The following is a 14,119-nucleotide window of genomic DNA, read 5'->3' as shown; positions in this document are numbered from 1 at the left end:
CATTCAGATACCTTCATCATAACTTTTTGAAAAACATAGTTCTAATGTTTTTGTTTAGATTTATTTTATGCATATGAGTTTTCCCGGAAGTATGTATGTGTCATGTGCATGCCCAGTACCCACAAAGCCCTGAAGCGGCCATTGGATCCCTTGGAACTGGAGCTTTGGACGGCTGTGAGTAACCATGTGGCTGCTGGGAATCAAATCTGGATCATCTGCAAGAACAATTGTTCTTAACAACTGAGGGTTCTATGCATCCTCAGAACACGGTCTGATTGGCTTACACAGTCGCAGGGTTTCATATGCCTTTTTCATACATCCTTCATTCTGGTTAGCCGTCCTCTCCGGCCTTCATCACATCTTTTCACTGCCCCAATCCTGTCTGTAGTCTTTGCTCTGCCCATATCTCCATCTCGTTCATATCGCCTGCATTGTATAAGCCTTCCTCCCTTATATAAGGCACCCTGGTCCCAACTGGAGCTTTTCGAGTTTACTGACTTCTACAGGGCCTAGTTAAATGTACAAATCTAAAGCTTCAAAGTTAGGATTAGATGGGATTTTCTACATCTTAATTTTGTATTTTGGTTTTAAAACATGTATGCTTGGTGATAAGAGAAGTTTTCTTGAATTCTTAAAAGGTCCTACACAGTTGCTGATAAAGGATAAATTTACACATCATTTTTCATATTTGACTGACATAGTTATAGCAGTCATTCTCTTGATAACAAAGAGTGTACCTGATAATAATCTTTTCAAACCTTAATGAAGAATGTAAATGGAAAAGCTTCTGTCCTCACAGAGGCCTGATGACCATGCTCCATTTAAAATAAATATGTATATCCTCTCAGTTTTTGAAAACTTCCTCTTCCATTTCCACCAAATGAATACATAGTTATTTTGAAGTATGTTTATCATTACTTAAGAATTATAGTCAATCTCTTTATTGTTTTAGTGTTAATTCATGCTCATAGATGCTCATGGCTGACTTACTGGACATTGTTACAGTCAGACTGCTCAGAAGGCACTGGTTGATAATCCAGCTGTCTCTTTCATTCTCAATATTCATTAACATTTTTGTCATTTTCTATTTCCTTGCAAAGTTGAACCAAAAAAAATTTTGTAATCTGATTCTTGGAATAATGGTTGAATTTTGCGATAATCCCAAAACTTCTGCTCATGTCAATGCTTGGCGTGGGAAGAAAGACCTGACTGCCGCCAGTCTTTTAATTAAACTGTGGAGAAAAGAGGAAAAGGAACTAGGAGTAAAACGTGACAAGAATGGCAAGATAGTAGGTAAGTGTGGTTACAAGGTTTCACAGAAACAATTCAGAGATTTGTCTAGAGTTTTAAGGTTTTAAGGCATATAGGAGTGTGAAGATGCTCACCCATTTAATGAGGTTCTTCCAACAAGATGCTAAAAACTTTTTATCATAAATTGTGAGTACTTGGGTACAGGGGGATAGTTCAATCAGTAAAGGGCTTGCAGGTAGTTCTACCCCAGAACAACAAAACAAAACACAATAAAACAAACAAACAAACAAACAAACAAACTTGGTTCTGCAGAATTGACAGTGAATCCTAGAGAAGAGTCTCCTCCCTAGAGTCAGGACTGTGTCTGGCCTCCCCGTCTCCCTGCCCAGCCCCAAAGTAGAAACAAACATCCCAGGGCCAGTTACAAGCCCTGTCTCAAAAAACAGAAAAGGAATCAAAAAAGCAAAAACAGTGGCCAGCACCTGGAAACAACAATATAAGTTGTTCTCTGCCTCATTGCCCTGCTTCTCTAATAAAATAAGTTGTGAATAATTAAAAGAAAATTAAATAAGTTAGTACTGGGTTCAGATTTAATAGACTTATTTTAAAATGTGACATTTGCCTGTATTCTTTAGCTCAGAAATTAATGATACTTCCTAAATGAGTTTATTTGGGCTTCGTGCTTTTATAACCATGTTCGCTTATGACGTTTCATGTTCGCTTATGACGTTTCATGTAACAATACAATTTGATAGATAAATAGTATTTCAAAACAAACCTTAAAGTACTTTGTGCACTGGTGTTCCTATAACTTTCTTTTTTACACAAGGATGTTTTCTTTTAGTAAAAATAAGTCAAATGTTCATCAGTGTTAGCGACCACGTTCTAATGAGGTTGACGGTATCTGAACAAGTAATTGTAGAGCTGTGATACTGTGTTGCGTCTTTTTTTCACATTCAAACAGTTTTTTTAGCAAAACTATTAGTAATATCTATATTGAACAAAAATACTACCACTTTGGGTTATTTCTGTCTCTAATCTTTTTTTTTCTATCTGAGGTTTAAATGAAAACATTATGAGATAGCTTTTCTCTTTATGGAATAATTTATTAAAAACAATCAAAATTATCACATCACTATTGATCTGACATTATCCCATCTCTAGAACTTTATGCTTGACAAGGTTTCTACGTTAAATATTCACCTTTAGCAAAGGCTGGAGAGAAGGCTCTGCAGACATATACACATAAATAAAATAAACCTTTAAAGAATCAAAACTATATCTGTGTTTTTCTTTCTTTGGAGATAGGGTCCCTCTCTGTAGCCCCTGCTCTCCTGGAACTCTATGTAGACCAGACTGGCCTGAAACTCCTAGAGACTCTCTTATTTCTGCCTCCCGAGTGCTGGGATTAAAGACATGTGCCATTGTGTCCTACATAGCCGTATTTTTTTAAATCTTACATAAATAAGAAAAATGAAAGTCATAAGTTTTGCCACAGAATGGGAAACATTTACCACCTATGCTTTCAAAATAGTAGGCACGAGCTGGGTGGCAGTGTAACAGGGAACTCGGTGATAGAATGCTTGCTAACTAGTCCTGGGATGGATTCCCAGAACTCTAAAAAAGAAAAAAATAGCAATGCACTATATTTTTGTTTTAATTTTTAGACATATATTTGTTTTTGATCCATTTTATATAGAGAATAAAATCTAATTCACTGTGGTCTTTATTTCTTCCTTCATGTTTCATAATACCCCATAATTAGATACAAAGAGACCTCTTTTTACTAGTTTTCAAGAAGAACAAAAGGTCATGCCCCTTCCTGCTAACTGCCCATCTATTGCAGTTATGGATGTTGCTGAAAATATCAGAGCAAAAATTTATGCTGTGTTGGATAAACTAGGTGAGAAAGCCCTGACATTCACAAGAGTTTGTATGTGACAAGTATTGCTGCACTTGCTTTTGCTACTAAGTCCCCTTGACATACATGAATAAAGTCCCTTTGTATGATAAATGACACACATGAATAAAGTCCCTATGTACAATTAATGCATGTTCCCTCATGACCTCAGTGCCCATGTCATAACACCAATCAAAAGTTAGAATTTTGGAATTCGGAGCCCCAAGAGAAGTTTTTTAGCTTTCCAGGCAATCTCAGTGCTGCCCCTGTTCCCCCCATCACTGAGACCCTCCCTTCATCCCCTGTCCCCTTCTTCTCTGATAGGGTAGAGGCCCCCTGAGTATCCCATTATCCTGGCACATCAAGTCTGCCAAATTAGACACATCCTTTCCCAATGAGGAAATTATTTCAAATTTTAAACTCTTTGCTTCCTATTAAGGGAAAGGTTCTTATTTGGTCTTTAGCTTCTGATAGTAAACTCTCTTGACCACAGTCCAAAGCAAATGAGTTGTCTACTAATGACTGTGTAGTGACAACCTGGCAGAAGGTTTTCTTGTAGGAGTCTGTGTTTGAATTTGTTTCTATGGTGATTCTTGAAATGACTTGCTCCTGTTAAAATAATTCTCTCTGTTCAAACTTTGATAGATTTTGAAAACTTACCAGGCTTAAGTGCTGAAGATTTTGTCACCCTCTGTATAATACATAGATACCTTGATTTTAAAGTAAGTACCATTTTAATAAATTAAAATCTATTATTTTAAAAATAAATTGGGAAATAAAAGATGTGCCCATAACCAGAACAATTGATCACATATTCTAGTATTCTCAATACGTTTCATATGTGATTAAGTAGACATTCCAATCTTTGGGTTTCTTTCATGAGAAAAGATTTTATGCAACTATGATAGAGCCATGTGCCTAACAATCATACAGCAGCACAGTTGAACATATAAACTGACATTGGCTCTGACTGCAAACACAAAACACGCACACCAGAAAACCAAAGTCCCATCATGGACCAGGGAGGAGGAAAGGAAATCCCATCCTAGCTGAGGGGCTATTGGCAATTGACAGCTGCGAGGAGAGGGCCACTCTTTTTTCTTTAGGGCTGTTCCCCTGATGGGTTATTCATACTCAAGTAGATGGCCATACACCCATACGCATACTGACAGTACTAACTGGACTCCGTGGGCGGCTGCTTGTTCTAAAAAGAGAACATGTGAAATTGAGAGGGAATGGTGGGGGGAGGGGTAATAGAGGAATTGGAGAAGAGGGACCGGGAGTGGACTGGGTAAATTCAGGGTATGCATTATGAACTTCTCAGTCGGTCCAATTGCTGGCTTATAGAAGAAGATGACTATTACAGACAGAGACATTCTGAAGCCTAACAGGATTTTAAACAGAGTGAAGTGGGTTGTTTTTTACTGTAGTGTTCATATATACCAAAGTAGTCTTTATTACATCTTTAGGTCATCTATCAAACTTCACATAAAAGTGATTAAATTGCTTAGTTCTCTGCTAAGTGAACTTAGTAAAGTATGTCTTTGAAGTCTCAGGAAAAATTCTCTGAAGTAAACATTTTATTTCTGTTAATATTTGGATATTATGAATGAATGAATAAGTCTTTTTTTCCAATTAAAAAAAATCAAGTTGAATTCCTGTTTTAAATGATACAACTGTTTCTCTAGTTCTCAGTGTATTCTAGCACCTTCCTTTCAGAAGGTAAGATGGAGATTTTGGCATAATGAAACTGTGGAGTTAAAAACTTGAGACTCAAGGAGGGGGACTGAGAGAGAGAGCATGACTGGAATGTAAATAAGTAAAATAATTATTAAAAACAAAAATAAAACTCTTGAGATTCAGGTGTATACCTTTGCTAGTGGGTGAAGACCAGAATCCTTTTTCTAGGGGTCACAGGTTTCAAACTGCCAGAATGACCCTCTCTTTGTTTCTCCAGGTTCAGCATGACATAGGCTTCATTAGGGAGCTGTGGGTAGGACTAGCATGAGTGATTCAGAAAGCCAAGCTTGAATAGCAGTGTCTGCAGCTATGAAAGGGAAAGAACTATTTTTTTTATTTTTTATTTTATATTTTATTTACATTTAAGATGCCATCCCCTTTCCACATTTCCCCTCCCTAGAACACCCCTGTCCCATGCCCCCCCCTTTCCTTTTTGCTTTTATACGATTTTTTTTAAATGTTAATCAAAGGATCTATAAGTTTGGTAATGCTCAATCAGAAGCATAACCCAATACCCAACCTAGATATAAAGACTATCTTTGACTGGTGGAGACATGTGAACATCTACCTCTATGGCCCCTCTCTCTTTCTCTCTCTCATCACCTAGCTTCTCCTCTTCTTCATCTTCTCTCCTTGTTCCATCTCTTCCTCTCAGTACTCCTTCCCACTTAGCTCTTCCTACATATCACTCTTCCTGTTAAAGTAGAACTTTTTTTCTCAAAATACAATTAGAGCATACTTGTTTCTAATTGTACCAGTGAGGTACAAGATAGTCCTAATACCCAGTCCATCATTGTGTTGACTAACCAGAACCTCTGTCATCTCTTCTAACTAAAATACTTACTTTTGATCCTGGCTTTTTGGCTTTAGAATGAATGTCAGCTGAAAACCATCTACTCAGATCTTTTCTCTCAAAGTAAATAGCCAGGATTGGTTATGAGACTATAGGTCTTCAACCCCATCAGAAAACCAGAATGACTAAGTTAACTGAAGTTATGGGAAGCACTAAGCATAGCTTCTAAAACTTAGCCAATTTATAGAGACCGCTGAACACCTGACTAGCCCCTATACTACCGAACGTTGGAGCATCAAATCTTCAGCCTTCTGGCCCAGAATCATCTGACAGACCTTAGTGATGCAGGATTATTAAGGGCTGATTACTCTGTCTAGGCAGATATAATCAGTCAACTATTCTGCATGTGTGTCCTTTTCTGGACAGTAATTTGTCTGTAGATGGAGAGAGGCAATTCTTGCCTAGTGGCTGTCAACACACAACTGGAGTATCTCCAAGGATGCTCAATTTCCTCTTAGAATCCAAGACAGGAAGCTGTCAGGAGCAGACAGGTCTCTAATCAAAATGAACATTAATATATAAATATTTGTAGCGTCAGTTCTATGGACTTCTGATGTTTTGAAAACCAACTATCCATGTAAGGTAACCTGGAATGTTGTCTTTTCACTCCTCTCAGCTATTTCTAAATAAAATATGGAAAACACCCTAACAAAAAACTCAAAACCATGAATTTGCTATAGTCCCTTAACTCATAGGTTAACCATCCCAAATCAGTTAAAAAAGGGCTGGGTCTAGGCCTTGTATTCCTAAATGTGTTATACAGGCACAATGCCCATGAGAGTATCAATATTCATCTCATTTTTATATTAATAAGAGGCTCATACCAATGAAAACCTTAAATTTGAAATCAAAGTAAATTTTGTACCATTTAAGAAATTATAACTTCATCTTGATAATAATTATACAGATTTCTACCACTAGGTTATGGCTATGCAATAAGTCCTAGCTAATCCCCCCTGTTCCAACAAAACCACTACTTTTCCCTAGAAAGACAGACCATTATTAACCACATTAGTCCCCAAGCTCAGGGAATAGGGGCACTGACTCTTCTTTAACTTCTTCAAGCTGATTAAGGGCGTTGGGATTTTAGAAGAGGGTTGGGGGGAAGAATAAATTGATAAGCCTCTGATGCTGTGTCTTCACTGAATCCAGATGGAATTCCAGGACATCGGAGGTTTGGGCAGGTCTGCTCAGTATGCTTGATGAGTAGATACACCAAGGCTGTGTATTTTGCAATATACAATTCTCAGAACAAGTTTTAGTATCAAGAAAAAAAATTTCCCACCCCCAGGGGGCTGACATTTTTTTTAAAGATGTTGGTTCTGACGACTTTTTTTTTCGCTTGTTAAAATTGGTTGTAGTATTTACATTTCAGATTTTATCCCCTTACCCTACTTCCTCCCACCACCCAGAAACCTCCTATTCCATCCCCCTCCTCATGCTTCTATGAGGCAGTGACTGCACCTACCCCCCTCACTATCCCCTCCCCACCCTCATATTCCCCTCCCTCACTCTGTGTTCATTTTTTTTATGGGACCAAGAAACTCCTCTCCCATCTATGTGCAACAAGGCCATCCCTCCCCCCCCCACATATACCTCTGGAGTCTTGGGTCCCTCCCTATGTGTTCCCAGGCTGATGGTTTAGACCCTAGGGGGATCTGGTTGTTTGGTATTGTTGCTTTCCACCTGGAGTCACTAACCCTTTCTGCTCCTTCAGTCCTCTCACTAAGTTCTCCATTGGGAAACCCCTGATCATATCAGTGGTTAACTGTGAGCATCGTCCTCTGAGTGTGTTAGTCTTTGGCAGACCTCTAAGGAGACAGCTATATCATGTTCCTCACATTATGCACTTCCAGCCATCCACAACAGTGTTTAGATTAGGTGGCTGTACATGGGGTGAATACCCAGGTGGAATGGTCTCCTGATGGCCCCTCCTTCAGTTTCTGTTCCATGTTTTGTTTCCCTATTTGCTCCCTTGAGCATTTTTGTTTCTCGTTCTAAGTAGAACTAAGGCATCCCCTCTTGGTCTTCCTTCTTCATGAGCTTCATGTGGTCTGCGGGTTGAGTCTTTGCTCATCCAAGCTTTTGGGCTAACATCCGTGGAGATATGTTGGTGTAACTATCTTCTTTTGGGGTTTTTGTAAGATTACTTTCTTACTTTTTCTAGGTTGTAGTTTCCCTCCTTGTGTTGCAGTTTTCCACCAATTATTCTTTGAAGTGCTGGATTTGTGTTGAGATAGTGTGTAAATTTGGATTTGTCATGGAATATTTTGGTTTCTCCATCAATAATGATTGAGAGTTTTGCTGGGTATAGTAGTCTGGGCTGGCATTTGTGTTCTCTTAGCGTCTGTATGATATCGGTCCAGGATCTTCTGGCTTTTATGGTCTCTGGTGAGAGGTCTGGTGTAATTCTTATAGGTCTGCCTTTATATGTTACTTTGCCTTTTTCCCTTACTGCTTTTAGTATTTTTTCTTCGTTTTGTACATTTGATGTTTTGACTATTATGTGGCGGGAAGTATTTCTTTTCTGGTCTAAACTATTTGGAGTTCTGTAGGCTTCTTGTATATTTATGGACATCTCTTTCTTTAGGTTAGGGAAATTTTCCTCTATAATTTTGTTGAGGATATTTACTGGTCCTTTAAGTTGGGAGTCTTCCCCCTCATCTATACCTAATTATCCTTAGGTTTGGCCTTCTCATTGTGTCTTGGATTTCTTGTATATTTTGGGTTAGTAGCTTTTTGTATTTTGTATTTTCTTTGACAGTTGTGTCAATGTTTTCCATGGTATTTTCTGCACATGAGATTCTCTCTTCCATCTCTTGTATTCTGTTGGTGATACTTGTGTCTATGACTCCTGATCTTTTTTTTAGGTTTTCTATCTCCAGGGTATTGTCCTTTTGAGATTTCTTTATTGTTTCTACTTCCATTTTTAGATCCTGCATGGTTCTGTTTAATTCCTTTTCCCGTTTGGTTGCATTTTCTTGCAATTCCTTAAGGGATTTTTGTGTTTCCTCTTTAAGGGTTTCTATCTGTCTACCAGTGCTCTCCTTAAGTTCTTTGAGAGTGTTATTTATGTCTTTCTTAAAGCCCTCTATCATCATCATGAGAAGTGATTTTAATTCTGATTCCTGCTTTTCTGGTGTGATGGGGTGTTCAGGGCTTGCTCTGATGGGGGAGCTGGGTTCTGATGATGCCATGTAACTTTGGTTTCTGTTGCTTACGTTCTTGCTCTTGCCTTTTGCCATCTGGTTAACTCTAGTGCTGCCTGTACTTGCTGTCTCTGACTGAAGCCTGTCTTTCCAGTTATCTAGCTTGTGTCTGATCTCCTAGGGGTGAGGTGTCTCTGTGATCTTTTCCAGCTGCACTGATTACAGTGGTACCTCTAGGATGCCTCAGGATATGGTGCCTCCAAGGTAGTAGTCCAGCTAGGTGTCTGCTGTTCTGGGTGCAGTGTCTCCTCTAGAATATCTCAGGATATGTTGTCTGACGCTCTGAGTTCAGTTGTTCCTCTATGGCTCTGGGTTGAGTGGACCTTCCAGTATGTCTCAGGTGGAATCCGGGGTCCACACAACAGCAGACCTGGCAGAGGTCTGGTCCAGGCCTCAGATCTGAGAACTAGTTTCTAAGATACTGTCCAAGTTAGAGGGCCTGGGATCCCTGCTTCCTCTGTGTTCTTGGAGGTTGGGGACAGAGCTGCCACCCAAGATCTGCTCAGTGCTCAGGCTCAGACCGGAAGGAACCAGTGTTCCGGGACGGGAGTGACTTCCTGGGCCCTTGTGGGTCCCAGTTACTCCCTGTTTAGGGTGGGCCCTGCTGTCTGCTTACCTAAGATACTGCCTGAGTTCGAGCGCCTTGGATCCCTGCTTCCTCTGGGTTCTTGGAGGTTGGGGGCAGAGCTGCCACCCACGATCTGTTCAGTGGTCTGGCCCAGACCGGAAGGGACCGGGAAAGAACTATTAACCAGAATCCACAGATGTAGCTGATGCCCATATCTTTCTCAGAATGTCTAACTTACTCCCAAGAAGTTAGGAAATGCTTCAGCATTGACAGAATGACCACCATATAGGGAATTATGTAAGAAGGTTTCACTTCTGTTTCATCTAACTTTCTCAAACTTTGCCATGACAGATTGGAGAAATATGGAATGAAGTATCGGAAGAAATAAAGCTGGAAAAGTTAAGACTAGTCACGACAGATGAAAAATCTTTGCACTCTATTATAGTAGCAACAGAAAACATTGGAAAGATGGTTGCCTCCTTGCAAACTGAGATGATCGAAAACCAAGCACTCCAGGACGTGCAAAATGAACAAAGGGTATATGCTAAAGTAAGCACAAGTTGTTGATTTCAGTGTATAAACTAGGCTACATGATGTTTTCCATAAAATAGATTTGTCCTATTTGTAAATATTTCAACATTGAATTGGTTTTTTTCTCTGCTATTTTCAATGCCTTTGTGCAATTTAAAAGAAACTATGGAGCCTAGGGGGTTAAATTCAATTATTATTATTAGTGGTAGTAGTATTAGTATTAGTATTAGTATTAGTATTAGTATTAGTATTATCAGTGTTGCTTTGGGCATTATCATTTAATTTTTTTGTTCTTTTTTTCTGTGTGTACATGTGGTGTATACATGTTTATACATTTATGTGCATGGAGATGTATACATAAATGTAGAACCCAGAGGTGGATGTTGGGTATCTTTCTTAATCACGTTCCAAAAAATTTTCTCTAAGCTCAGAAATCATGATTCAGCTCAACTAACTAGCTGGAAAGTCTCAGAGATCCTCTTGTCTCTCCCCAGCACTGGGCCACCATGCCAGGCTTTTTCTATAGGTTCTGAGAATGTGAGCTCAGGTTTTCATGCTTGCACAACAAGCAAGTTACTGGTTGTGTAATTTGATTTTTGTACTCTTATATTTTACAAGGTAAGGAGATACTTCTGATGCACTTCTGTTCTTTGAAATGTCCAACAGGGTTCCAAAAGTTGTAACCTGCTTAAATATATACTTTGAATGTGCCTGGCAGTTTATCTGTAAGGAGTATACAACTTCATAAGGAGATACAGTTGTCTTTCTTTCCCACCTCATTCTGTCATAGACCTTTACTGTTGCCAGCTATAGGGCTATCCATCCATAAGCTTCATCCTCATCTCAATGCCAAAACACTTAAGAGCACTGATTTTCTACATGCCTTGGAAAACTGGCCTGACTTTAACTAAACAGAGAAAGCCAGCCAAGAAAATAGCCTGTTCCCTAGAACTTTGCACAGGTGAGAAGCTGTGGTATCATTTGTTCATGTTTGACTGGTTAAGAGGAATTTAAACAGTGTTATCCATAGACAGAAATGTCACCATTTTGTCCTGGTTCTCTGTGACTACAGTTAAGCACTGTAGCTCCTTGAAGTGATCTCCAATGTTGTCTGTTGTCCAATCTTTCCACATAGACTATTGAATGTTTGACTCCACAGCTTAGGATCTGTGTCCATTCACCTGTGAATGCCACCCCCAGCTAATTGATTTCAAATGCTTGCATGGGTAAGTTTTTATGACATGTGTAATGCTGTAAGCACTTCTGTTCCCACTTTTGAAGCAGTTGTTTAATTACATATTTTTAAGTATCCCTAAGAATATTATATTTATAATAGTATTATATGTTTGTATTTATATGATATACACACACACACACACACACACCAATGGCGTGTATCCTCTGATTATACATTTGGTGGGAAGCCTGTTAAGAAATAGAGTTGTTGGTTAATACTCATCCTTCTAGACCACAGTATCACATCAAATTTAGTGGTCTCACAAAATTGCTGCCTTGCTGCAGTCATAGATTAAAAGTACTTTTACCAATATAATTTTGCCTAAACTTATGATCCATGGCTGGAAGAGAGTATTTTCACCTGTGATTTTGTCTTTAAATCCTACATTTAGTTTTCTCCAGACTATAAAGTCTTCACAAACAGGAAGTCTTGGTATATATAAATTATACCTAGAATATGTATAAACTATACCAAAACTATACAAAGAATGGTTAGTATTAAACTATTTTGAGTAATTTGCCTTACATTCTATGGAAAGTAGTTCAAATTTTAACTACAAAATAACTTTTTTAAGATTTTTTTTTTTGAAACTAGGTTTTTATGTAGCACTGGCTGTCCTGGAACTCACTGTGTAGAGGAGGCTAGCCTAGAAGTGGAATATCTCTGCCTCCCTGGGCTTCCAGAGGGCTCAGATTAGAGGTTTCTAGCAGCATGCCCAACAACAACACTTGGTTTGTTTGTTTGTTTTTAATTATGTTATACATTCTAATTTCTTTTTCAGCCAGACTCAAATTTTCCTTTAGCAAAACAGAGGCACTTCCTCTAAAATAGGGACGTCTGTGCCCTTTGGTGTGTTTCACATGAACTGAAACTCCTAATTTTTCGTATTTGTTTCAGATCCAAGCCACAAATAAGCAGAGAGAACAAGCTAACAAGTCATGGGAAAACTTCTTGGCTAGAACATCAAATGTTAAAACATTAAAGGTAAGATTTTCAAAGCACTACCACTATACCCAACAACAAGCCAATCATAGGGACAGAGGTTTTTTCGAAGAAAGAATCTTCATTTCCACTTTTCTGCTAATGTTCTGTAGGATGTTACTACTGTTAGATGTTTGCCTGCCTCTTAGACTGTCAGCTGAGGGCCCATTTTTACAAATGGAAAATGCTGCTTTGCATTTCATTTTACTTCACACCAGGAAGCCAGGGTCGTGCTCCTGAAATAGGAAGATGAAGGCCAGAAGTAGGGCAGAGAGGACTGTGCCCTGCCCTCCATCCTGAACCATCTTATTGAAGGATTTCCTTTCTATAAGTGGTGGAATGAGGAACACGAGAACAAATGTACCTTCTCTGCAAGGACCATCAGCCATGCTTTACTGGCGACTAATATTGTTTTCTTTTTAATTTAAAAAATTTCAGAAAGCAAAGAAGCTTCAAGAAAAGGCTATAGAATCCTCTAAATACAGTGAACGACCACAAAATGCAACCTTCCACCAAACAGTTATTAAAGGTCTTAACACAACGGTAAGGTCATTTCCCCTACATCTCTTTCTTAATACATACAAAGTGTGAGCAGCCAAAATGTTATTTCTATGGGGAACTTTTGCTTCATATATTTTGCTTTGTGTTGTTCAAATTTCCCATCATTATGGCATATTTATCTCCAAGATATGTTTTCCCTCCCTCATCCTCACCTCTGGTGCTAGGTTAGAGCAGACCCAGCCCCACAGGCTTCCTAAGCTGCCACCAGTTCTGGTCATGTGTTGATTGCATCTCCCTTGTAGGATGAGTGCAGTTCTCCTTTGCCTGGAAGCAGACCAGGCCGCACACCAGTGTTCTCAGTGATCTTCACTGGACACAGCTTGTCCATGGGCACAAAACTAATGAACAAGAGAAGAGCTCAAGCCCACTTTCCTGGCCCCAGAGTCCTATCTTTCTTTTCTGTCATCTGTCTCTTTTGCTCCATGTCTTACAAAGCAAACCATAGGATATATGGGTTTTTCTGTTATCAGAAGGTTTTAAAAGAAGACCTGTAGACATTTGTCTTTTCCTTTTCCAGGTCCCTTCGGGTCGAGTGGTGACAGTGGAAAGCACTCCTACCCGTCTGCTGGGAGGTCCTCTGGCTGACACAGACATCGCTCTGAAAAAACTGCCTGTTCGAGGAGGAGCCTTGCAGCCGGTGAAAGTGAAGCCACTGAGCGACCCTAAGAAGAGCATCCCCACCTGATACGTTCCACAGCGTCTGAAATAAATTCTATGGGCAACTTTTTAGTTAAATGTATTTTATATACAAATGTAAGGCAAAAAATTAGAATAAATATTTTAGTAAAATATTATAAAAATTAAAGTTAGGATAATATACTTTATTTTTATTGAAAACACCACTATCTTCAAAAAGATTATTGATCACTTATCTGAAATTGTAAATTTGTTTAACAATTAAGACTTTTGGCTGTACATAAGTTACTCCAAATAGTCCATAGTAAGGGACATTTCTGTGGGCTTTCTTTGTTTAGACTGTGGGAACTGTTGGGTCAGAGGGCTGAAGCTGAGTTAGGAGGGATCTCCTTCCAGCCGCCCAGCCTTACATTTATCTAGTGGCAAAGTGTAGATGTATTTTTCTCAATAAATTGTGTAGCTCCCTCTGTGTGTTGGAACCCTTTATTGGCCATGGCCACATGCCTACTCTGGAGCATCTCACCTGAGAGTCAGCTAGATCTGAGTACTCCCTCCTCTTGGAGCCATAAACAGTCCAACATCATCTAAAATACCTAAATGGAGTTGGGAACCAAGGTGCTATTATCCAAAGACTATATGAATACCAGAAGCA

The 14,119-nt window shown here is 39.1% G+C and overlaps 1 protein-coding gene across 3 annotated transcripts in view; it reads left to right on the top strand.

Annotated features, from left to right (window-relative positions):
- Positions 1-13,934, top strand: part of Cfap69 (cilia and flagella associated protein 69) — a 67,020-nt gene extending 53,086 nt beyond the window's left edge. For 2 of the 3 annotated variants that reach the window (XM_034519524.2, XM_076913088.1), the window contains exons 17-23: positions 1,101-1,293; positions 3,017-3,154; positions 3,797-3,873; positions 9,873-10,070; positions 12,187-12,273; positions 12,709-12,813; positions 13,349-13,934. In XM_034519524.2, the coding sequence (XP_034375415.1) occupies positions 1,101-1,293; positions 3,017-3,154; positions 3,797-3,873; positions 9,873-10,070; positions 12,187-12,273; positions 12,709-12,813; positions 13,349-13,516 (966 nt within the window). In that variant the 3' untranslated portion in view covers positions 13,517-13,934. The remainder of the gene's footprint in view (positions 1-1,100; positions 1,294-3,016; positions 3,155-3,796; positions 3,874-9,872; positions 10,071-12,186; positions 12,274-12,708; positions 12,814-13,348) is intronic. The other variant, XM_034519525.2, reaches the window with a different exon arrangement.
- Positions 13,935-14,119: the final 185 nt, after the last annotated feature.

This window comes from Arvicanthis niloticus, chromosome 15 (genome assembly GCF_011762505.2).
Source record: "Arvicanthis niloticus isolate mArvNil1 chromosome 15, mArvNil1.pat.X, whole genome shotgun sequence".
NCBI classification, from domain to species: Eukaryota; Metazoa; Chordata; class Mammalia; order Rodentia; family Muridae; genus Arvicanthis; species Arvicanthis niloticus.
Note: the sequence above shows the minus strand (reverse complement) of the source record. Positions and strands in the feature narration are given on the sequence as shown.